Raw genomic sequence first — 24,926 nt, forward strand, 5'->3', positions numbered from 1 at the left:
TCAATCCCCCTGGGAATGGATCAATAACCCTGGGAATGGATCAATAACCCTGGGAATGGATCAATAACCCTGGGAAGGGATCAATAACCCTGGGAATGGATCAATAACCCTGGGAAGGGATCAATAACCCTGGGAATGGATCAATAACCCTGGCAATGGATCAATAACCCTGGGAAGGGATCAATAACCCTGGGGATGGATCAATAACCCTGGGAAGGGATCAATAACCCTGGGAAGGGATCAATACCCTGGGAAGGGATCAATAACCCAGGGAAGGGATCAATAACCCTGGGAATGGATCAATAACCCTGGGAAGGGATCAATAACCCTGGGAATGGATCAATAACCCTGGGAAGGGATCAATACCCTGGGAAGGGATCAATAACCCTGGGAAGGGATCAATAACCCTGGGAAGGGATCAATAACCCTGGGAAGGGATCAATAACCCTGGGGATGGATCAATAATCCTGGAAAAGGATCAATAACCCTGGAAAAGGATCAATAACCCAGGGAATGGATCAATAACTCTGGGGATGGATCAATAACCCTGGGAAGGGATCAATAACCCTGGGAATGGATCAATAACCCTGGGAAGGGATCAATAACCCAGGGAAGGGATCAATAACCCAGGGAAGGGATCAATAACCCAGGGAATGGATCAATAACCCTGGGAATGGATCAATAACCCTGGGGATGGATCAATAACCCTGGGAATGGATCAATAACCCTGGGAATGGATCAATAACCCTGGGAAGGGATCAATAACCCTGGGAATGGATCAATAACCCTGGGAATGGATCAATAACCCTGGGAATGGATCAATCCCCTGGGAATGGATCAATACCCTGGGAAGGGATCAATAACCCTGGGAAGGGATCAATACCCTGGGAATGGATCAATAACCCTGGGAAGGGATCAATAACCCTGGGGATGGATCAATAACCCTGGGAAGGGACCAATAACCCTGGGAAGGGATCAATAACCCTGGGGATGGATCAATAACCCTGGGAATGGATCAATAACCCTGGGAAGGGATCAATACCCTGGGAAGGGATCAATAACCCTGGGAAGGGATCAATAACCCTGGGAAGGGATCAATAACCCTGGGGATGGATCAATAACCCTGGGAATGGATCAATAACCCTGGGAAGGGATCAATAACCCTGGGGATGGATCAATAACCCTGGGAAGGGATCAATAACCCTGGGAAGGGATCAATACCCTGGGAAGGGATCAATAACCCAGGGAAGGGATCAATAACCCTGGGAATGGATCAATAACCCTGGGAAGGGATCAATAACCCTGGGAATGGATCAATAACCCTGGGAAGGGATCAATACCCTGGGAAGGGATCAATAACCCTGGGAAGGGATCAATAACCCTGGGAAGGGATCAATAACCCTGGGGATGGATCAATAATCCTGGAAAAGGATCAATAACCCTGGAAAAGGATCAATAACCCAGGGAATGGATCAATAACTCTGGGGATGGATCAATAACCCTGGGAAGGGATCAATAACCCTGGGAAGGGATCAATAACCCAGGGAAGGGATCAATAACCCTGGGAAGGGATCAATACCCTGGGGATGGATCAATAACCCAGGGAAGGGATCAATAACCCAGGGAAGGGATCAATAACCCAGGGAATGGATCAATAACCCTGGGAATGGATCAATAACCCTGGGAAGGGATCAATAACCCTGGGAATGGATCAATAACCCTGGGAAGGGATCAATAACCCTGGGAAGGGATCAATACCCTGGGAAGGGATCAATAACCCTGGGGATGGATCAATAACCCTGGGAAGGGATCAATAACCCTGGGGATGGATCAATACCCTGGGAATGGATCAATAACCCAGGGAAGGGATCAATAACCCTGGGAATGGATCAATAACCCTGGGGATGGATCAATAACCCTGGGAATGGATCAATAACCCTGGGGATGGATCAATAACCCTGGGGATGGATCAATAACCCTGGGGATGGATCAATAACCCTGGGAAGGGATCAATAACCCTGGGAAGGGATCAATAACCCTGGGGATGGATCAATAACCCTGGGAAGGGATCAATACCCTGGAAAAGGATTAATCCCCCTGGCAATGGATCAATAACCCTGGGAATGGATCAATAACCCTGGGAAGGGATCAATACCCTGGGAAGGGATCAATAACCCTGGGGATGGATCAATAACCCAGGGAATGGATCAATAACCCTGGGGATGGATCAATAACCCTGGGAATGGATCAATAACCCTGGGGATGGATCAATAACCCTGGGGATGGATCAATAACCCTGGGAAGGGATCAATAACCCTGGGAATGGATCAATAACCCTGGGGATGGATCAATAACCCTGGGAATGGATCAATAACCCTGGGGATGGATCAATAACCCTGGGAATGGATCAATAACCCTGGGAAGGGATCAATAACCCTGGGAAGGGATCAATAACCCTGGGAAGGGATCAATAACCCTGGGAAGGGATCAATAACCCTGGGGATGGATCAATACCCTGGGGATGGATCAATAACCCTGGGAAGGGATCAATAACCCTGGGAAGGGATCAATAACCCTGGGGATGGATCAATACCCTGGGGATGGATCAATAACCCTGGGAATGGATCAATAACCCTGGGAAGGGATCAATACCCTGGGAAGGGATCAATAACCCTGGGAAGGGATCAATAACCCTGGGAAGGGATCAATAACCCTGGGGATGGATCAATACCCTGGGGATGGATCAATAACCCTGGGAAAGGGGCGGCAGTTCTGGGGTCACCGAAGGTCACCAAAGGTCACCAAAGGTCACTGAAGGTCACCGAAGGTCACTGAAGGTCACCAGAGGTCACCAGGGGTCACCAAAGGTCACCAAAGGTCACCAGAGGTCACCAAAGGGGCTCAGCCGGGCTCGGGTTTCGCTTCCAGACGGGAATTTTGGTGGAAAAACTGAAAAGGGGGGAGGGGGAAAAGGGGGGGGTTCCTGGGGGCTCCGGCCCCGCTGTCAGTGGGGGAGGGGTCCCCTGAGGGGAGGGGTCCCCTAGGGGAGGGGACCCTGGGGAGGGGACCCCTGGGGGAGGGGTCCCATGAGGGGAGGAGGAGGAAAAGGGGGGTCCTGGGGGCTCCGGCCCGCTGTCAGTGGGGAGGGACGTCCCCTGGGGAGGGGTCCCATGAGGGGGAGGGGTCCCCTGATGGGGAGGGGTCCCCTGGGGGGTCGTCCCCAGTTTTCGGAGGCGGCGCCGTCGCAGCTCGGCCGTGTCGGGACCCTCGGAGCCCTCGGGACCCTCGGAGCCTTCGGCCTCCCCCTCCTCCTGCTCCTCCTCCTCCTCCTGCTGCTGCTGCTGCTGCTGCTGCTGCACGGGGGGGGCTGCGGGGGACACCAGTTCAGAACCAGCTCAGCACCAGTTCAGCACCATCCCAGTCCCAGTTCAGCACCAGCACCAGTTCAGAACCAGCTCACTCCCAACTCAGCCCCAGTTCAGCCCCCATTCAGCACCATCCCAGTCCCAGTCCAGCCCCAGTTCAGTCCCAGTTCAGCCCCGGCTCAGCACCAGAGTTCCCAGTCCCTCCCACACCCGCCTGGTGCCACAACCCAAGCCAGTCCCTCCCAGTTCTCCCAGTTCTCTCAGTCTCCCCAGTCCCTCTCAGTGTCCCCAGTTCACCAAGTCCCTCCCAGTCCCTCCCAGTGTCCCCAGTCCCTCCCAGTGCCCCCAGTCCTTCCCAGTCCTTCCCAGTCCCTCCCAGTCCCTCCCAGTGTCCCCAGTCCCTCCCCAGTCCCTCCCAGTGTTCCCAGTGTCCCCAGTTTGGGGGGGTTCCCCGCTCACCGCTGGCTGGGGGGGTCCCGGGGGGTCCCGGGGGCTCCTCCGAGGGGGTCCCGGGCAGGGGAGGGGAGGGGCGGCACCTCGGGGGTCCTGGGGGGGGGAACGGGGAGTTATCCCAGTCTGGGGGGAGGGGAGAACCCCCAGAACCCCCCAGTCCATCCCAGTCCCTCCCAGTTACCCAGAGCTGGGCCACGACACTGAGCTACTGGTTGATCTGACCCCCCCCAGTTCCATCCCAGTCCCTCCCAGTTACCCAGAGCTGGGCCAGGACCAGCCAGTCCTGGTTGCTCTGGCTCCCCCCAGTGTTCCCAGTCCACCCCAGTTACCTGATGGTGGCCAGGACGGTCAGGCACTGGTTGATCTGACTCTCCCAGTCCCATCCCAGTCCATCCCAGTTACCTGATGGTGGCCAGGACGGTCAGGCACTGGTTGATCTGACCCTCCCAGTCCCATCCCAGTCCATCCCAGTTACCTGGTGGTGGCCACCACAGAGAGCTACTGGTTGATCTGGACCCCACATCACTCCCAGTCCCCCCCAGTCCATCCCAGTTACCCGATGGTGGCCAGCACTGTCAGGTACTGGTTGATCTGGAGCAGGGCCGCGTCCAGCAGGGTGTGGATGTTGCTCAGGCACTGCTGTCCCCATGGGAGCTCTGACTCCCCCAGTCCATCCCAGTGTCCCCATGGCTCCCCCAGTGTTCCCAGTCCATCCCAGTCCCTCCCAGTTACCCGATGGTGGCCAGGACAGTGAGGTACTGGTTGATCTGGAGCAGGGCTGCGTCCAGCAGGGTGTGGATGTTGCTCAGGCACTGCTGTCCCTGTGACCCCCCCAGTCCATCCCAGTGTCCCCATGGCTCCCCCAGTGTTCCCAGTCCATCCCAGTCCCTCCCAGTTACCCGATGGTGGCCAGGACAGTGAGGTACTGGTTGATCTGGAGCAGGGCTGCGTCCAGCAGGGTGTGGATGTTGCTCAGGCACTGCTGTCCCTGTGACTCCCCCAGTGTCCCCAGTCCATCCCAGTGCTCCCAGTCCATCCCAGCCCCTCCCAGTCCCTCCCAGTTACCCGATGGTGGCCAGGACGGTGAGGTACTGGTTGATCTGGAGCAGGGCCGCGTCCAGCAGGGTGTGGATGTTGCTCAGGCACTGCTGTCCCTGTGACCCCCGCAGTGTCCCCAGTCCATCCCAGTGCTCCCAGTCCCTCCCAGTGTTCCCAGTTACCCGATGGTGGCCAGGACAGTCAGGTACTGGTTGATCTGGAGCAGGGCTGCGTCCAGCAGGGTGTGGATGTTGCTCAGGCACTGCTGTCCCTGTGACCCCCCCAGTCCATCCCAGTGTTCCCAGTCCCTCCCAGCCCATCCCAGTCCCTCCCAGTTACCCGATGGTGGCCAGCACTGTCAGGTACTGGTTGATCTGGAGCAGGGCCGCGTCCAGCAGGGTGTGGATGTTGCTCAGGCACTGCTGTCCCCATGGGAGCTCTGACTCCCCCAGCCCATCCCAGTGTCCCCATGGCTCCCCCAGTGCTCCCAGTCCATCCCAGTCCCTCCCAGTTACCCGATGGTGGCCAGCACTGTCAGGTACTGGTTGATCTGGAGCAGGGCCGCGTCCAGCAGGGTGTGGATGTTGCTCAGGCACTGCTGTCCCCATGGGAGCTCTGACTCCCCCAGCCCATCCCAGTGTCCCCATGGCTCCCCCAGTGCTCCCAGTCCATCCCAGTCCCTCCCAGTTACCCGATGGTGGCCAGCACTGTCAGGTACTGGTTGATCTGGAGCAGGGCCGCGTCCAGCAGGGTGTGGATGTTGCTCAGGCACTGCTGTCCCTGTGACCCCCCCAGTGTCCCCATGGCTCCCCCAGTGTTCCCAGTCCATCCCAGTGTTCCCAGTCCATCCCAGTGTTCCCAGTCCCTCCCAGTTACCCGATGGTGGCCAGGACAGTGAGGTACTGGTTGATCTGGAGCAGGGCTGCGTCCAGCAGGGTGTGGATGTTGCTCAGGCACTGCAGCCGGGCCTGCAGGTGCTGCCTCTCGTGGCCCTCCATGGCTCTCAGCTCGTCCTCGGTGAGCCCCGCGAAGCCGGCGGGCGGCACCGGCATGGGGGGCAGCCCTGGGGGGGTTTGGGGGGGTCAGGGGGCTCCTGGGGTGGGGAGACCCCAAATCCCCCCATGGGGTGGGCTTACCGAAGAGAGGGGGCCAGGCCAGGCCCAGCCAGGGCGGGGGCAGCCCGGGGGCTCCGGGGCTTCGGAGCCGGCGCTGGAGTCACCGGGACGGGGGGCTGGGGGGAAAAGGGGGTCAGGAACGGATTTGGGGAAAATGGACCCCCAAAACCATCCTCGGGTCAGGAACAGCTTTGGGGGAGCAAAGGGGGGTCAGGAACAGCTTTGGGAGGGGGGGATGGACCCCCAAAGCCATCCCCGGGGTAGGGTTTGGGGTGGAAGGAGGGGATATTTGGGGAGGAAGGGGGATATTTGGGGAGGAAGGGGGATATTTGGGGTGGAAAGGGGGATTTGGGGTGGAAGGGGGATTTGGGGTGGAAAGGGGATTTAGGGTGGCAGGGAGGATTTGGGGTGGAAGGGGGATATTTGGGGTTTCAGGGGATATTGGGGTGGAAGGGGGATTTGTGGTAGAAAGGGGATATTTGGGGAGGAAGGGGGATATTTGGGGAGGAAGGGGGATTTGGGGTTTCAGGGTGGATATTTGGGGTGGAAGGGGGATATTTGGGGTGGAAGGGGGATATTTGGGGTGGAAGGGGGACATTTGGGGTGGAAGGGGGATATTTGGGGTGGAAGGGGGATATTTGGGGAGGAAGGGGGATATTTGGGGTGGAAGGGGGATATTTGGGGAGGAAGGGGGATATTTGGGGTGGAAGGGGTGGATATTTGGGGTGGCAGGGGGATATTTGGGGTGGAAGGGGAGTTTGGGGTGGAAGGGGGATATTTGGGGTTTCAGGGTGGATATTTGGGGTGGAAAGGGGGATTTGGGAGTGGAAGGGGGTTTGGGGTGGAAGGGGGATATTTGGGGTTTCAGGGGATATTTGGGGTTTCAGGGGGATATTTGGGGTTTCAGGGGAATATTTGGGGTTTCAGGGGGATATTTGGGGTTTCAGGGGGATATTTGGGGAGGAAGGGGGATATTTGGGGTTTCAGGGGGGATATTTGGGGAGGAAGGGGGGGATATTTGGGGTTTCAGGGGGGATATTTGGGGTGGAAAGGGGGGATTTGGGGCCGGACTCACCTGCGGCGCTGCCGGAGCCGTCGGGGCCGGGGGGAGGGGTCTGTGGGACCCCCGGGCCGGGCGGGAAGGGCCCCACAGGAGGCCAAAAGGGGAACATTCCCGGTGGGAACGGGGGCAGGAGACCCTGGGGAACTGCGGGGGGAGAGCAGGGAGAGACCCCAGTGAACCCCAGGGACCCCAATTCCCCCCCCACTCACAGCTGGGGGGCTGTGGGACCCCCCATTATCCCCCCCAGGACTCACAGTTGGGGGGCTGTGGGACCCCCCATTATCCCCCCAGGACTCACAGTTGGGGGGCTGTGGGACCCCCATTCCCCCCCCATTATCCCCCCCCACTCACAGTTGGGGGGCTGTGGGACCCCATTATCCCCCCCAGACTCACAGTTGGGGGGCTGTGGGACCCCCATTATCCCCCCAGACTCACAGCTGGGGGGCTGTGGGACCCCCCATTCACCCCCAGACTCACAGTTGGGGGGCTGTAGGACCCCTCATTCCCCCCAGACTCACAGTTGGGGGGCTGTGGGACCCCATTAACCCCCCCATTATCCCCCAGACTCACAGTTGGGGGCTGGGGACCCCATTCCCCCCATTATCCCCCCCCACTCACAGTTGGGGGGCTGTGGGACCCCATTCCCCCCCCATACTCACAGTTGGGGGGCTGTGGGACCCCATTATCCCCCCCAGACTCACAGCTGGGGGGCTGTGGGACCCCATTATCGCCCCCAGACTCACAGCTGGGGGGCTGTGGGACCCCCATTCCCCCCCCCCCATACTCACAGCTGGGGGGCTGTGGGACCCCATTCCCCCATACTCACAGTTGGGGGCTGGGGACCCATTCCCCCATTATCCCCCCCACTCACAGCTGGGGGCTGTGGAACCCCATTTCCCCCATACTCACAGTTGTGGGGCTGTGGGACCCCATTACCCCCATACTCACAGCTGGGGGCTGTAGGACCTCATTATCCCCCAGACTCACAGCTGGGGGCTGTGGGACCCCATTAACACCCCATTATCCCCCAGACTCCCAGTTGGGGGGCTGTGGGACCCCCCATTCCCCCCCCATACTCACAGTTGTGGGGCTGTGGGACCCCATTCCCCCCCAGACTCACAGCTGGGGGGCTGTGGGACCCCATTAACCCCCCATTCCCCCCATACTCACAGTTGTGGGGCTGGGGGCCGAGGGCTGTGGGACCCCATTCACCCCCATTTCCCCCATTCCCCCAGACTCACATTTGGGGGCTGTAGGATCCCATTAACTCCCCATTCCCCCATACTCACAGCTGGGGGCTGGGGGCCAGGGGGCTGTGGGACCCCATTCACCCTCATTTCCCCCATTCCCCCATACTCACAGTTGTGGGGCTGGGGGCCGGGGGCTGTGCCGGCGCCGGGGGCTGCTCGGGGGGCTCCGGGGGGGGCTGTGGCGGCAGCGAGGCCCGCAGGACGTCCATGCGGCACGTGGGGCACGTCTGCTGCCGCTGGAACCACGAGCGCAGGCAGCTGCCACGGCACGGGCACCGGGGTGGCACCGGGGACGCCACCGGGGCGCCCACGGGACACCAAAAATATCACCAGGGACACCAAAAACACCCCCAGGTCACCAGGGACACCAGAACCACCCTCGGGGCACCAAAAATATCACCAGGGACACCAAAAATACCCCCAGGACACCAGAACCACCCATGGGACACCAGGGACACCCACGGGTCACCAAAAATATCACCAGGGACACCCATGGGTCACCAAAAATATCACCAGGGACACCCACGGGGCACCAAAAATATCACCAGGGACACCAAAAATATCAGCAGGGACACCAGAACCACCCACAGGTCACCAAAAATACCCCCAGGTCACCAGGGACACCCACGGGGCACCAAAAATATCACCAGGGACACCAGAACCACCCATGGGTCACCAGGGACACCCACGGGTCACCAAAAATATCACCGGGGACACCAGAACCACCCATGGGACACCAGAACCACCCTCGGGTCACCAAAAATATCACCAGGGACACCAGAACCACCCATGGGTCACCAGAACCACCCACGGGACACCCACAGGATACCAGGGACACCCAAGGGTCACCAGGGACACCCATGGGTCACCAGAACCACCCATGGGACACCAGAACCACCCATGGGTCACCAGGGACACCAGAACCACCCCCAGGTCACCAGGGACACCCCCCGGTGCTGTGACCCCTCCAAACCCACCACAACCCCTCCTGGGACACCAGTGCCCCCAGCACAGCCCCCCCAGTGCTGTGACCCCCCCAGTGCCCCCAGTGCCCCCAGCACAGCCCCCCCAGTGCTGTGATCCCCCAAGCCCCCAGTGCCCCCAGCACAGCCCCCAGTGCTGTGACCCCCAGTGCCCCCAGTGCCCCCAGCACAGCCCCCCAGTGCTGTGACCCCCAGTGCCCCCAGTGCCCCCAGCACAGACCCCCAGTGCTGTGACCCCCAGTGCCCCCAGTGCCCCCAGCACAGACCCCCAGTGCTGTGATCCCCCAGTGTCCCCAGCACAGTCCCCCAGTGCTGTGACCCCCAGTGTCCCCAGCACAGACCCCCAGTGCCCCCAGTGTCCCCAGCACAGCCCCCCAGTGCCCTGACCCCCCGTGCCCTGATCCCCCAGTGCCCCCAGAACAGCCCCCCAGTGCCCCCAGTGTCCCCCCAGTCCCCCCAGTCCCCCAGTGCCCCCGTACCTGGTGTGGAAGATGTGGTTGCAGGGCAGGCGCTGGCCACCACCACAGCCCCCCAGTGTCCTGATCCCCCCAGTGCCCCCAGCACAGCCCCCAGTCCCCCCAGTGCCCCCATACCTGGTGTGGAAGATGTGGTTGCAGGGCAGGCGCTTGGCCCCCGTCACCATCTCCTCCCGTGTCCCCAGTGCCCCCAGTACAGCCCCCCAGTCCCCCCAGTGCCCCCAGTACACCCCTCCAGTCCCCCATACCTGGTGTGGAAGATGTGGTTGCAGGGCAGGCGCTTGGCCCCTGTCACCATCTCCTCCCGTGTCCCCAGTGCCCCCAGCACAGCCCCCCCAGTGCCCCCAGCACAGCCCCCCAGTCCCCCAGTGCCCCCATACCTGGTGTGGAAGATGTGGTTGCAGGGCAGGCGCTTGGCCCCCGTCACAGCCCCCACCACAGCCCCTCCGTGTCCCCAGTGCCCCCAGCACAGCCCCCAGTCCCCCAGTGCCCCCAGTGCCCCCATACCTGGTGTGGAAGATGTGGTTGCAGGGCAGGCGCTTGGCCCCCACCACAGCCCCCCAGTTCCCCCAGTGCCCCCAGCACAGCCCCCAGTCCCCCCAGTCCCCCAGTGCCCCCATACCTGGTGTGGAAGATGTGGTTGCAGGGCAGGCGCTGGCCCCCGTCACAGCCCCCACCACAGCCCCCTCCGTGTCCCCAGTGCCCCCAGCACAGCCCCCCAGTCCCCCCAGTGCCCCCAGTGCCCCCATACCTGGTGTGGAAGATGTGGTTGCAGGGCAGGCGCTTGGCCCCCACCACAGCCCCCAGTTCCCCCAGTGCCCCCAGCACAGCCCCCCAGTCCCCCCAGTCCCCCCAGTGCCCCCATACCTGGTGTGGAAGATGTGGTTGCAGGGCAGGCGCTGGCCCCCGTCACAGCCCCCACCACAGCCCCCTCCGTGTCCCCAGTGCCCCCAGCACAGCCCCCCAGTCCCCCAGTGCCCCCAGTGCCCCCATACCTGGTGTGGAAGATGTGGTTGCAGGGCAGGCGCTTGGCCCCACCACAGCCCCCCAGTTCCCCCAGTGCCCCCAGCACAGCCCCCAGTCCCCCCAGTCCCCCCAGTGCCCCCATACCTGGTGTGGAAGATGTGGTTGCAGGGCAGGCGCTTGGCCCCCACCACAGCCCCCCGTGTCCCCAGTACAGCCCCCAGCACACCCCCAGTCCCCCCAGTCCCCCCAGTGCCCCCAGTGCCCCATACCTGGTGTGGAAGATGTGGTTGCAGGGCAGGCGCTTGGCCCCCACCACAGCCCACCCCCTGTGTTCCCAGTCCCCCAGTGCCCTGACCCCCCAAGTGTCCCCAGTGCTCCCAGCACACCCCCAGTCCCCCAGCCCCGTACCTGGTGTGGAAGATGTGGTTGCAGGGCAGGCGCTTGGCCCCTGTCACCATCTCCTCCCGTGTCCCCAGTGCCCCCAGTACAGCCCCCCAGTCCCCCCAGTCCCCCAGTCCCCATACCTGGTGTGGAAGATGTGGTTGCAGGGCAGGCGCTTGGCCCCCGTCACCATCTCCTCCCGTGTCCCCAGTGCCCCCACCACAGCCCCCCAGCCCCCCAGTCCCCATACCTGGTGTGGAAGATGTGGTTGCAGGGCAGGCGCTTGGCCCCCAGCACAGCCCCCGTGTCCCCAGTGCCTCCAGCACAGCCCCCCAGTGCCCCCCGTGTCCCCAGTGCCTCCAGCACAGCCCCCTGTGTCCCCAGTCCCCCAGTCCCCCAGTTCCCCCAGTACAGCCCCCAGTACCTGGTGTGGAAGATGTGGTTGCAGGGCAGGCGCTTGGCCACCACCACAGCCCTCCCGTGTCCCCAGTGCCCCCAGCACACCCTCCCAGTCCACCCCAGTCCCCCAGTGCCCCCAGCACAGCCCCCCCAGTGCCCTGATCCCCCAGTGCCCCCAGCACAGCCCCCAGTCCCCCAGTGCCCCCAGTACCTGGTGTGGAAGATGTGGTTGCAGGGCAGGCGCTTGGCCCCCGTCACCATCTCCTCCCGTGTCCCCAGTCCCCCAGTGCCCCCAGCACAGCCCCCCAGTCCCCCCCAGTGCCCCCAGTGGTGCCCCCATACCTGGTGTGGAAGATGTGGTTGCAGGGCAGGCGCTTGGCCCCCGTCACCATCTCCTCCCGGCAGATGATGCACACGTTGTCCGTGGCCTGCAGCTCCTCGGCCGTGGCGTCGGGGTACCTGTGCCCACAGCTCTGCTTGGGGGGCTGCTCAGGCCCCCAGACCCAAAAACCTCTGCTTGGGGGGCTGCTCAGCCCCAAAAACCTCTGCCTGGGGGGGGTCCATCCTTCCCCAGACCCCCAAAAACCTCTGCTTGGGGGGCTGCTTAGCCCCAAAAACCTCTGCTTGGGGGGGGTCCATCCTTCCCCAGACCCAAAAATCACTGCTTGGGGGGCTACTCAGCCCCTCACCCCCAAAAATCACTGCTTGGGGGGCTGCTCAGCCCAAAAACCTCTGCCTGGGGGGGTTCCATCCTTCCCCAGCCCCAAAAACCTCTGCCTGGGGGGGGTCCATCCTTCCCCAGCCCCAAAAATCACTGCTTGGGGGGGTTCCATCCTTCCCCAGACCCAAAAATCACTGCTTGGGGGGGCTGCTCAGCCCCAAAAACCTCTGCTTGGGGGGGTTCCATCCTTCCCCAGCCCCAAAAACCTCTGCCTGGGGGGGTTCCATCCTTCCCCAGCCCCAAAAACCTCTGCTTGGGGGGCTGCTTAATCCTCAGCTCCAAAAACCTCTGCTTGGGGGGCTGCTCAGCCCCAAAAACCTCTGCTTGGGGGGGTTCCATCCTTCCCCAGCCCCAAAAACCTCTGCTTGGGCCACTCCTTCCCTCCTCAGCCACAAAAATGGAGGAGAGGGAAGGTTTGGGAAGGTTTTTGGAAGGTTTGGGAAGGTTTTGTGATGTTTGGGAAGGTTTTGGGATGTTTGGTAAGGGGAGGTTTGGGAGGGGATGTTTGGGAAGGTTTTGGGATGTTTGGTAAGGGGAGGTTTGGGAGGGGATGTTTGGGAAGGGGAGGTTTGGGAAGGTTTTGGGATGTTTAGGAAGGGAAGTTTGGGGAGGTTTGGGAGGGAATGTTTTGGGATGTTTGGGAGGGGAGGTTTGGGGATGTTTTGGGATGTTTAGGAAGGGAAGTTTGGGGATGTTTGGGAGGGGAGGTTTGGGGATGTTTAGGAAGGGAAGTTTGGGGAGGTTTGGGGATGTTTTGGGATGTCTGGGAAGGGAAGTTTGAGGATGTTTGGGAGGGGAGTTTTGGGGATGTTTGGGAGGGGAGGCTTGGGGATGTTTTGGGATGTTTGGGAAGTTTGGGGATGTTTTGGGATGTTTGGGAAGGGAAGTTTGGGGATGTTTTGGGATGTTTTGGGTCACTCACAGCGTGTTCATGTTGCGGATGGCCCGGCGGGACATGATGGCGTCGGTCACCGCCTTCTTGAACTGCCTGTGGGGACAGGACGGGCTGGGACCGGCCCTGGGGCACGGAGTGGGGGGTGGGATGGGATGGGGGGATTGGGGGGTGGGAGCAGCTCACCTCATGGCCAGGTACATGGGGTGATGGGGTGATGGGATGGGACGATGGGATGATGGGGTAATGGGATAATGGGATGGGATAAGGGTTTGGGATCAGCTCACCTCATGGCCAGGTACATGGGGTGGGATGATGGGATGGGATGATGGGATGATGGGATAGGGGTTTGGGAACAGCTCACCTCATGGCCAGGTACATGGGGCGGATGGGACAATGGGATAATGGGATGGGATAATGGGATGATGGGATAGGGGGTTGGGAACACCTCACCTCATGGCCAGGTACATGGGGTGGGATGATGGGATGGGATGATGGGGTGATGGGATGATGGGATGGGATTGGGGTTTGGGATCAGCTCACCTCATGGCCAGGTACATGGGGCGGATGGGATGATGGGATGGGATGATGGGATGGGATGATGGGGTCATGGGATGGGATGATGGGGTGATGGGATGATGGGGTGATGGGATGATGGGATGGGATGATGGGGTGATGGGATGATGGGGTGATGGGATAATGGGGTGGGATTGGGGTTTGGGATCAGCTCACCTCATGGCCAGGTACATGGGGCGGATGGGATGATGGGATGGGATGATGGGATGGGGTGATGGGATGATGGGATGATGGGGTGATGGGATGATGGGGTGATGGGATGATGGGGTGATGGGATGATGGGGTGATGGGATGGTGGGATAGGGGTTTGGGAACAGCTCACCTCATGGCCAGGTACATGGGGTGATGGGATGATGGGGTGATGGGATAATGGGGTGATGGGATGATGGGATAATGGGGTGGGATTGGGGTTTGGGATCAGCTCACCTCATGGCCAGGTACATGGGGTGATGGGATGATGGGATGATGGGATGGGATGATGGGATAAGGGGGTGGGATTGGGGTTTGGGAGCAGCTCACCTCATGGCCAGGTACATGGGGTGGATGGGATGATGGGATGGGATGATGGGGTGGTGGGATTGGGGTTTGGGAACAGCTCACCTCATGGCCAGGTACATGGGGTGATGGGATGATGGGATTGGGGTTTGGGAACAGCTCACCTCATGGCCAGGTACATGGGGTGATGGGATGATGGGATGGGATGATGGGATGGGATGATGGGATGATGGGGTGATAGGATGGTGGGATAGGGGTTTGGGAACAGCTCACCTCATGGCCAGGTACATGGGGCGGATGGGATGATGGGATGGGATGATGGGGTGATGGGATGGGATGATGGGGTGATGGGATGGGATGATGGGGTGATGGGATGATGGGGTGATGGGATGATGGGATGATGGGATGGGATGATGGGATGATGGGATGGGATGATGGGGTCATGGGATGGGATGATGGGGTGATGGGATGATGGGGTGATGGGATGATGGGATGATGGGATGGGATGATGGGATGGGGTGATGGGATGATGGGGTCATGGGATGGGATAATGGGGTGATGGGATGATGGGGTGATGGGATGATGGGATAGGGGTTTGGGAGCAGCTCACCTCATGGCCAGGTACATGGGGTGATGGGATGATGGGATGGGATGATGGGATGGGATGATGGGATGATGGGATAGGGGTTTGGGAGCAGCTCACCTCATGGCCAGGTACATGGGGCGGATGGGAGGATGGGATGATGGGATGATGGGACAGGATGATGGGATGATGGGATGATGGGATAGGGGGTTGGGAGCAGCTCACCTCATGGCCAGGTACATGGGATGGGGTGGGATGATGGGATGGGATGATGGGATGGTGGGATGGTGGGATTGGGATCAGCTCACCTCATGGCCAGGTACATGGGATGGGATGATGGGATGATGGGATTGGGTTTGGGATCAGCTCACCTCATGGCCAGGTACATGGGGTGATGGGATGATGGGATGGTGGGATGATGGGATGATGGGATGATGGGATAGGGGGTTGGGATCAGCTCACCTCATGGCCAGGTACATGGGGCGGATGGCGAAGAGCGGGAAGGTGTGCACCTTGATCATGATGGTCATGAAGGCCATGTAGAGCAGCACCTTGATGAACCCTGTAGGGGAAAAAGGGGACATGGGGGGCTGTGGGGGGCACAGGGGGCTCCAGGGCTGTGGGGACATGGGGGGACATGGGGGGCACAGGGGGCTGTGGGGGCACAGGGGGCTCCAGGGGCTGTGGGGGCCATGTAGAGCAGCACCTTGATGAACCCTGCAGGGGAAAAGGGGACATGGGGGGGACATGGGGGCCATGGGGGCACAGGGGGCACAGGGGGCTGTGAGGGCCATGTAGAGCAGCACCTTGATGAACCCTGCGGGGAAAAGGGGACATGGGGGCTGTGGGGGACATGGGGGCTGTGGGGGACATGGGGGCACAGGGAGGCACAGGGGGGACACAGGGACAGGGGGCCATGTAGAGCAGCACCTTGATGAACCCTGCGGGGGAGAAGGGGACATGGGGGCTGTGGGGGGACATGGGGGCTGTGGGGAGCACAAGGGGGCTGTGGGGGCACAGAGGGGGACACAGGGGCTGTGGGGGCCATGTAGAGCAGCACCTTGATGAACCCTGCGGGGGAGAAGGGGACATGGGGGGCACAGGGGGCACATGGGGGCTGTGGGGGCACAGGGGGCACAGGGGGGCTGTGGGGCCATGTAGAGCAGCACCTTGATGAACCCTGCGGGGGAGAAGGGGACATGGGGGACATGGAGGGCACAGGGGGCTGTGGGGGCACAGGGGGGACATGGGGGGCACAGGGGGGGCTGTGGGGGCCATGTAGAGCAGCACCTTGATGAACCCTGCGGGGACAGGGACACAGGAACAGTGGGGACACAGGAACAGCGGGGACACGGGCACGGGGGGGGTTTGGGCCCCCCAGGACCCAGATTTGGGGTCAGTACCAGTGAAAAGCTCGGTGTAGAGCATGAACAGGGGCACAGGGGGGGATTTGGGGTCCGATTTGGGGTCATTACCAGTGAAGAGCTCTGTGTAGAGCATGAACACGGGCACAGGGGGGGATTTGGGGATCCCCCAGACCCTGATTTGGGGGGTCTGAGCCCTGATTTGGGGTCAGTACCAGTGAAAAGCTCGGTGTAGAGCATGAACAGGGGCACAGGGGGGGATTTGGGGTCCCTTTTGGGGTCGTTACCAGTGAAAAGCTCGGTGTAGAGCATGAACAGGGGCACAGGGGGGGTTTTGGGGCCCCCCAGGACCCCGATTTGGGGGTCTGAGCCCTGATTTGGGGTCGTTACCAGTGAAAAGCTCGGTGTAGAGCATGAAGATGGCCTTGTTGTCCCAGGGGTTGTCGCTCTGCAGGTCGATGGAGTGCAGCACGTACTTGATGAAGATGGTCAGCACCATGGTCAGCAGCACTGCGTACTGGGGGGACATGGGGAGGTCAGGGGGTCACAGGGGGTCAGGGGTCCTGGGGGGTCAGGGGGTCACAGGGGGTCAGGGGGACACAGAGGGCTGCCATGGTCAGCAGCACCGCGTACTGGGGGTCTACAGGGGGTCACAGGGGGTCAGGGGGGTCATGGGGGTCACAGGGGGTCAGGGGTCCTGGAGGGGTCAGGGGTCACAGGGGGTCAGGGGGTCACAGCGGGGCTCAGGGTCACAGGGGGACATGGGGGGAGGCACAGGGGCTGCCATGGTCAGCAGCACTGTGTACTGGGGCACACGGGGGTCAGCAGCGGGGTCAGGGGGCTTGTGGGGGGCTAAGGGGGTCACAGGGGGTCAGGGGGGTCCTGGAGGGTCAGGGGGTCACACGGGGTCAGGGAGGACATGGAGCGGTCAGGGGGTTGCGGGGGGTCAGGGGGACACAGGGGGTCGGGGGGGTCACAGGGGGTCAGGGGACATGGGGGCTGCCATGGTCAGCAGCACCGCGCACTGGGGGACACAGGGGGTCACAGCGGGGTCAGGGGGCTCGTGGGGGCTAAGGGAGGTCACAGGGGGTCGGGGGGCATGGAGGAGTCAGGGGGTCACAGGGGGTCAGGGGGGACACGGGGGGGCTGCCATGGCCAGCAGGACAGCATAATGGGGGGACATGGGGGGGACATCCCAGGGGTCTGGGGGTCCCACCATGGACCATCCTGAAGGTTTGGGGGCCCCCCCAGGATCCATCCTGGGGGTTTTGGGGTCTCAGGGAGGTTTTTTGGGGTTCTCCCCAGGGTCCATCCCAGGGGGTTTTGGGGGTCCCCCCAGGGTCCATCCCGGGGGTTTGGGGGTCCCAGGGTGGTTTGGGGTTCCCCCCAGGGTCCGTCCCAGGAGGGTTTTGGGGTCCCCCTAGGGTCCATCCCGAGGGTTTGGGGGTCCCAGGGGGGTTTTTTGGGGTCCCCCCAGGGTCCATCCCAGGGGTTTGGGGGTCCCAGGGGGGTTTGGGGTCTCCCCAGGGTCCATCCTGTGGGTTTTGGGGTCCCCCCAGGGTCCATCCCAGGGGTCTGGGGGTCCCAGGAGGGTTTGGGGGTCCCCCCAGGGTCCATCCCGGGGGTTTTGGGGGTCCCCCTAGGGTCCACCCGGGGGTCTGGGGTCCCAGGGGTGTTTTGGGGTCCCAGGGGGGTTTTTTGGGGGTCCCAGGGGGGTTTTTGGGGGTCCCAGGGGGTCTGGGGGTCCCACCTCGAAGCCGAAGACGAGCTGGACGGAGGCGCCGCGGGTGAGGATGCTGTGATAGGCGTGGCTGACGAACAGCGAGTCCAGCACGGCCAGCAGGAGCATCAGCGCTGGGGGGGCACCAGTACGGACCAGTATGGACCAGTACGGAACAGCACGGACCAGTACGGACCAGTACGGACCAGTATGGAACAGCACGGAACAGCACAGACCAGTACAGACCAGTATGGAACAGCACAGACCAGTACAGACCAGTATGGCCTCCCAGGAACCTCCCAGTGCCCTCCCAGTACAGCCCAGTATGGACCTCCCAGTACAGCCCAGTATGGACCTCCCAGTACCCTCCCAGTACAGTCCAGTATGGACCTCCCAGTGCCCTCCCAGTACAGTCTAGTATGGACCTCCCAGTGCCCTCCCAGCACAGCCCAGTATGGACCTCCCAGTGTCCTCCCAGTACGGATCAGGATGGACCAGCATGGACCAGTACAGACCAGCATGGCCTCCCAGGAACCTTCCCAGTGCCCTCCCAGTACGGCCCAGTATGGCCTCCGAGGAACCTCCCAGTACCCTCCCAGTTCATCCCACTTCCTTCAAAAAATGGGGTTTGCCCAAAAACCCCCCCAATTCCTCCAAAAACGGCTTCTCCCAGCCCCAAATCCCCCTCTCCAGACCCAAAATCCCCCCAATTCCTCCCCAAACTGGTTTTATGTCCCCAAATCCCCCTTTCCCAGCCCCAGGGCTGAGCTCTGCTGGGGATTTGGGGCTTTGGGGTGGGGATTTGGGGCTTTGGGGTGGGGATTTGGGGTTTGAGGGTGGGGATTGGGGGCTTTGGGGTGGGGATTTGGGGTTTGGGGTGGGGATTTGGGGTTGGTGGGATTGGGGGCTTTGGGGTGGGGATTTGGGGATTTGGGGTGCGGATTTGGGGTCTGGGGTGGGGATTTGGGGCTTTGGGGTGGGGATTTGGGGTTTGGAGAGGGATTGGGGCTTTGGGGTGGGATTTGGGGTTTGGGGTGGGGATTTGGGGCTTTGGGGTGGGGATTTGGGGCTTTGGGGTGGGATTTGGGGATTTGGGGGTGATTGGGGGTCTGGGGTGGGATTTGGGGCTTTGGGGTGGGGATTTGGGGTTTGGAGAGGGATTTGGGGCTTTGGGGTGGGATTTGGGGTTTGGGGTGGGGATTTGGGGCTTTGGGGTGGGGATTTGGGGGTCTGGGGTGGGTTTTTCTTCCCCCAGAACCCCATTAGTGCTCCCTCGTTAACGAGCCCCCCCCCCAGCATGCAAATGAGGGGCCCAAATGACCCCAAAAGGGCCCCAAAAGGGCCCCAGAACTCACAGACGATGCGGAAGTGGAAGAGCCAGGAGATGTTGGGGCTTCGCTCCATCTGCGGAACGACACGAACGGGGGGGGTGGGTTGGTTGAGGTGCTTTTAGGGTAGTTTAGGTGGTTTTAGGGTTGGTTTGGGTGCTTTTAGGGCTGGTTTAGGGTTGGTTTAGGTGTTTTTAGGGCTGTTTTAGGGTGGGTTTTGGCTGTTTTAGGTGGTTTTAGGGCTGTTTTAGGGTGGTTTTAGGGCTGGTTTAGGACTTTTTAGGGCTGTTTTAGGGCTGTTTTAGGACTTTTTAGGGCTGTTTTAGGGCTGTTTTAGGTGTTTTTAGGGCTGTTTTAGGTGTTTTTAGGGCTGTTTTCCCCCTCCCAGCACTCACAAAGTCCACCCTGTCCTCAGTCAGCCAAGTTTAGAGCTGTTTTAGGGCGGTTTTAAGTGGTTTTAGGGTGGGTTTTGGCTGTTTTAGGGTTGTTTTAGTTGGGTTTAAGGCTGTTTTCGGTGTTTTTAGGGCTGTTTTAGGGTGGTTTTAGTTGGATTTAAGGCTGTTTTAGGTGTTTTTAGGGCTGTTTTAGGGTGGTTTTAGTTGGATTTAAGGCTGTTTTAGGTGTTTTTAGGGCTGTTTTAGGGTGGTTTTAGTTGGATTTAAGGCTGTTTTGGGTGTTTTAGGGCTTTTTTTCCTCCTCCCAGCATTCACAAAGTCCACCCTGTTCTCAGCCAGCCAGTTCAGGGCTGTTTTAGGGTGGTTTTAAGGCTGTTTTAGGTGGTTTCAGGGCTGTTTTTCCCCCCCCAGCACTCACAAAGTCCACCCTGTCCTCAGCCAGCCAGTTCAGGGCTGTTTTAGGGCTGTTATAGGTGTTTTTAGGGCTGTTTTAGGTGTTTTTAAGGCTGTTTTAGGTGTTTTTAGGGCTGTTTCCCCCCTCCCAGCACTCACAAAGTCCACCTTGTCCTCGGCCAGCCAGTTCAGGGCTAGTTTAGGGTGGTTTTAGGGCTGTTTTAGGTGTTTTTAGGGCTGTTTCCCCCCCCCAGCACTCACAAAGTCCACCCTGTCCTCGGCCAGCCAGTTCAGGGCTGTTTTAGGGTGGTTTTAGTTGGATTTAAGGCTGTTTTGGGTGTTTTTAGGGCTGTTTTGGGTGTTTTTAGAGCTGTTTTTTCTCCCCCAGCACTCACAAAGTCCACCCTGTCCTCGGCCAGCCAGTGGAAGCACTTGAGGAAGAGCAGGAGGGTGAAGAGGGCGACGAAGCGGGGGCTGAAATCGTCCCTGAAGACGGTGAAGGCCAAGCAGGTCTCGGTCACCGCGTACCAAGAGCGCTCCAGGAGGTGCTGGGGGGGCAGGGGGGGCTCAGGGGGGGCTCAGGGGGGGCCCCTGGCCTTGAACCCCCCTGGGCTGGACCCCAATGTGGGGGGAATCCACCCCAGAGTGGGGAGAAAAGGACATTTGGGGTTCAAAATCCACCCCAGAGTGGGGAAAAAAGGACATTTGGGACTCAAAATCCACCTCAGAGTGGGGAAAAAAGGACATTTGGGGTTCAAAATCCACCCCAGAGTGAGGAAAAAGGACATTTGGGGTTCAAAATCCACCCCAGAGTGGGGAAAAAGGACCTTTGGGGTTCAAAATCCACCCCAGAGTGGAGAGAAAGGACCTTTGGGGTTCAAAATCCACCCCAGGGTGGAGAAAAAGGACCTTTAGGGTTCAAAGTCCACCCCAGAGTGGAAAAAAAGAACATTTGGGGTTCAAAATCCACCCCAGAGTGGGGAAAAAGGACCCCTTGGGGTTCAAAATCCACCCCAGAGTGGGGAAAAAGAACCCTTGGGGTTCAAAATCCACCCCAGAGTGGGGAGAAAGGACTTTCAGGGTTCAAAATCCACCCCAGAGTAGGGAAAAAAGGACATTTGGGGTTCAAAATCCACCCCAGAGTGGAAAAAAAGGACATTTGGTGTTCAAAATCCACCCCAGAGTGGGGAAAAAGAACTCTTGGGGTTCAAAATCCACCCCAGAGTGGGGAAAAAAGGACCCCTTGGGGTTCAAAATCCACCCCAGGGTGGGGAAAAAGAACATTTGGGACTCAAAATCCACCCCAGAGTGGGGAAAAAGGACCTTTAGGGTTCAAAGTCCACCCCAGAGTGGAAAAAAAGAACATTTGGGGTTCAAAATCCACCCCAGAGTGGGGAAAAAGGACCCCTTGGGGTTCAAAATCCACCCCAGAGTGGAAAAAAAGAACATTTGGGGTTCAAAATCCACCCCAGAGTGGGGAAAAAGGACCCCTTGGGGTTCAAAATCCAGCCCAGAGTGGAAAAAAAGAACATTTGGGGTTCAAAATCCACCCCAGAGTGGGGTTCTTGGGGTTCAACAACCCCCTCCCCTCCCGGCACAAAAGGGTTCCCAGGATCCCAAAACCCTTCCCAAAATGAAACCAAAGTCCCCTGAGGATCCCAAATCCCCCCACCCCATAAAAAAAAAGGGTTCTGGAAGCCTCTTGAGGTTCAACCCCCCCCTCCCCTCCTCAAAAGAATCCAAAAAAATGGAATCAAAGCCCCCCCTGGGTCCAAAATCCCCCCCAAAAAAGGGGTTCTTGGGGTTCAACAACCCCCTCCCCTCCCCAAAGGGATCCAAAAAAATGGAATCAAAGCCCCCCTGGGTCCAAAATCCCCCCCAAAAAAGGGGTTTTTGGGGTTCAACAACCCCCTCCCATCCAAAGGGATCCAAAAAAATGGAATCAAAGCTCCCCCTGGGTCCAAAATCCCCCCCAAAAAAGGGGTTCTTGGGGTTCAACCCCCTCCTCTCCCAAAAGGATCCAAAAAATGGAATCAAAGCCCCCCCTGGGTCCAAAATCCCCCCCAAAAAAGGGGTTCTTGGGGTTCAACCCCCCCTCCCCTCCCCAAAAGGATCCAAAAAAATGGAATCAAAGCCCCCTCTGGGTCCAAAATCCCCCCAAAAAAGGGGTTCTTGAAGTTCAACCCCCCCTCCCCTCCAAAAGGATCCCAAAAAATGGAATCAAAGCCCCTCTGGGTCCAAAATCCCCAAAAAGGGGTTCTTGGGGTTCAACAACCCCTCCCTCCCCAAAAGGATCCAAAAAATGGAATCAAAGCCCCCTGGGTCCAAAATCCCCCCAAAAAAGAGGTTCTTGAGGTTCAACAACCCCCTCCCCTCCAAAAGGATCCCAAAAAAATGGAATCAAAGCTCCCTCTGGGTCCAAAATCCCCCCCAAAAAAGGGGTTTTTGGGGTTCAACCCCCCCCCTCCCATCCAAAGGGATCCAAAAAAATGGAATCAAAGCCCCCTCTGGGTCCAAAATCCCCCCCAAAAAAGGGGTTCTTGGGGTTCAACAACCCCCTCCCCAAAGGGATCCAAGAAAATGGAATTAAAGCCCCCCCTGGGTCCAAAATCCCCCCAAAAAAGGGGTTCTTGGGGTTCAACAACTCCCTCCCATCCAAAGGGATCCAAAAAATAGAATCAAAGCTCCCCCTGGGTCCAAAATCCCCCCAAAAAAGGGGTTCTTGGGGTTCAACCCCCCCTCCCCTCCAAAAGGATCCCAAAAAAATGGAATCAAAGCCCCCTCTGGGCCCAAAATCCCCCCCAAAAAAGGGGTTCTTGAGGTTCAACCCCCCCTCCCCTCTCCAAAAGGATCCAAAAAAATGGAATCAAAGCCCCCCCTGGGTCCAAAATCCCCCCCAAAAAAGGGGTTCTTGGGGTTCAACAACCCCCTCCCCTCCCCAAAGGGATCCAAGAAAATGGAATTAAAGACCCCCCTGGGTCCAAAATCCCCCCCAAAAAAGGGGTTCTTGGGGTTCAACCCCCCCTCCCCTCCAAAGGGATCCAAAAAAATGGAATCAAAGCCCCCTCTGGGTCCAAAATCCCCCCCAAAAAAGGGGTTCTTGGGGTTCAACCCCCCCTCCCCTCCAAAAGGATCCAAAAAAATGGAATCAAAGCCCCCCCTGGGTCCAAAATCCCCCCCCAAAACAACACCAGAGCCCCCAATCCCCCCCTCCCTCCCCCCATTCCCGAATTGGGGGGGTTCCCCAGGACTCACCTCCATCTCAGCCGCCCTGAGCTGCCCAAAAAACACCTTGCCCATGACCTTGCCCAGCAGGAACACCAGGACAAAGGCCTGGATGTACAAAACCTGGGGGAGGGGGGGACACCCCAAAAAGGAGCTTTTGGGGCCGGCCACGACCACTTTGGGGCACCCAAAATTTGAGTTTGTGAGGGGGAAACACAAAGGCCTGGATGTACAAAACCTGGGGGAGGGGGGGACACCCCAAAAAAGGAGCTTTTGGGGCCGGCCACGACCACTTTGAGGCACCCAAAATTTGAGTTTGTGAGGGGGGGACACAAAGGCGACAGAGAGGAGCCCCCAGCCCGTTTTTTGGGGGGTCCTGAGCGAGCTGTGGGGGTGTCCCAGTGCTGTCCCAACACCCCCCAAGGTGTCACCCACCCCCCACCCCCTCTGTGGGATTTTTGGGGAGCGTCACCAAACCCCAAATGGCACCCTTTTTGTCCCTGTGCCCCCCCAAATGTCCCTGCACCCCCCCAAATGCCCCTCCACCCCAAAATGTCCTCTCCACCCCCCAAATGTCCCTCCACCCCCAAACCCTCTGTGCCCCCAAATGTCCCTCCACCCCCAAATGTCCCTCCACCCCCAAACCCTCGGGGCCCCCAAATGTCCCCTCCACCCCCAAACTCTCTGTGCTCCCCCATTCCCCTCAGCCCAGGGTCTCCTGGACCCCTCCCGTCCCCCAGCCCAGGGGTCCCCAGAGCCCCCTGTCACCCCCAGCCCAGGGGTCTCTCCATCCCCAAACCCCCACCCCCTCCCCAGAACTCACTGGGCCCACCCCGGGGTCTCCCTTTCCCCTCCCCTCACCCCGGGGTCTCCCCTTCCCCTCCCCATCCCAGGGGTCTCCCTTTACCCTCCCCATCCTGGGGTCTCCTTTTCCTCCTCACTCCGGGGTCTCCCCTTTACCCTCCCCATCCTGGGGTCTCCCTTCCCCCTCACCCCAGGGGTCTCCCCTTCCCCCTCACCCTGGGGGTCTCCCCTTTCCCCCTCACCCGGGGTCTCTCCCCTTCCCCCATCCTGGGGGTCTCCCCCCCTTTCCCCTCCCCCCAGGGGGTTTTTTGGGAGCGTCACCAAACCCCAAAGGCGCCGTTTCCGTCCCCCAAAAGCAGAACTGAGATCTCCCCCCACCTCCCTCCCCCCCAGCGCTAATTAAAGGGCTTAATTAAAGAGTTAACGAAGCACTCACGGCCATGCTGGGGCTGGACTTGGTGAGATAAACCACGGTGGGGTAGAACTGGTGCTTCAGGTAATAGGCGTGGGCAACCACGGCCGTGGTGAGGGCCAGGCTGCCCATCATCACCAGAGCTGTGCACAGCATGGCCCCTGTCCCAAAAACAGCCAAAATCACCCCAAAATCATCCCCAAATCATCCCCAAAATCATCCCAAAATCACCCCAAAATCATCCCCAAAATCACCCCAAAATCATCCCAAAATCAACCCAAAATCATCCCCAAAATCATCCCCAGCACCACGGCCGTGGTGAGGGCCAGGCTGCCCATCATCACCAGAGCTGTGCACAGCATGGCCCCTGCCCCAAAAACACCCAAAATCATCCCCAAATCATCCCCAAAATCATCCCAAAATCATCCCAGAATCATCCCCAAAATCACCCCAAAATCATCCCCAGCACCACGGCCGTGGTGAGGGCCAGGCTGCCCATCATCACCAGAGCTGTGCACAGCATGGCCCC

The 24,926-nt window shown here is 59.8% G+C and overlaps 1 protein-coding gene and 1 long non-coding RNA gene across 4 annotated transcripts; both read right to left on the minus strand.

The window, feature by feature from the left end:
- Window positions 1-300: 300 nt before the first annotated feature.
- Window positions 301-2,958, minus strand: LOC126641370 (uncharacterized). Of its 3 annotated transcripts, XR_007629244.1 has the most exons (4): window positions 1,660-2,958; window positions 1,282-1,341; window positions 1,183-1,222; window positions 749-1,043 (listed from the first exon to the last, which is right to left on the minus strand). It is a non-coding gene; the product is annotated as an uncharacterized LOC126641370 (long non-coding RNA). The 3 variants fall into 3 exon arrangements; XR_007629245.1 differs by lacking the exons at window positions 749-1,043; window positions 1,183-1,222 and adding an exon at window positions 301-367 and having other exon boundaries at window positions 1,262-1,341; XR_007629243.1 differs by having other exon boundaries at window positions 749-1,222.
- A 46-nt stretch (window positions 2,959-3,004) lies between these two features.
- SYVN1 (synoviolin 1) lies at window positions 3,005-24,558 on the minus strand. The gene is given in 17 exon segments (XM_050317951.1): window positions 3,005-3,023; window positions 3,130-3,367; window positions 3,825-3,941; window positions 5,731-5,919; window positions 5,993-6,044; window positions 6,047-6,087; window positions 7,047-7,178; window positions 8,406-8,542; window positions 11,832-11,948; window positions 13,133-13,198; window positions 15,219-15,318; window positions 16,511-16,637; window positions 17,871-17,974; window positions 19,196-19,244; window positions 20,352-20,504; window positions 23,212-23,304; window positions 24,422-24,558. Coding segments are annotated over 17 exon segments (1,866 nt in total). The 5' UTR covers window positions 24,554-24,558.
- Window positions 24,559-24,926: the final 368 nt, after the last annotated feature.

The sequence above is a fragment of the Myiozetetes cayanensis genome, unplaced genomic scaffold (genome assembly GCF_022539395.1).
Source record: "Myiozetetes cayanensis isolate MyiCay16 unplaced genomic scaffold, myiCay2020 scf207, whole genome shotgun sequence".
Taxonomy (NCBI): domain Eukaryota; kingdom Metazoa; phylum Chordata; class Aves; order Passeriformes; family Tyrannidae; genus Myiozetetes; species Myiozetetes cayanensis.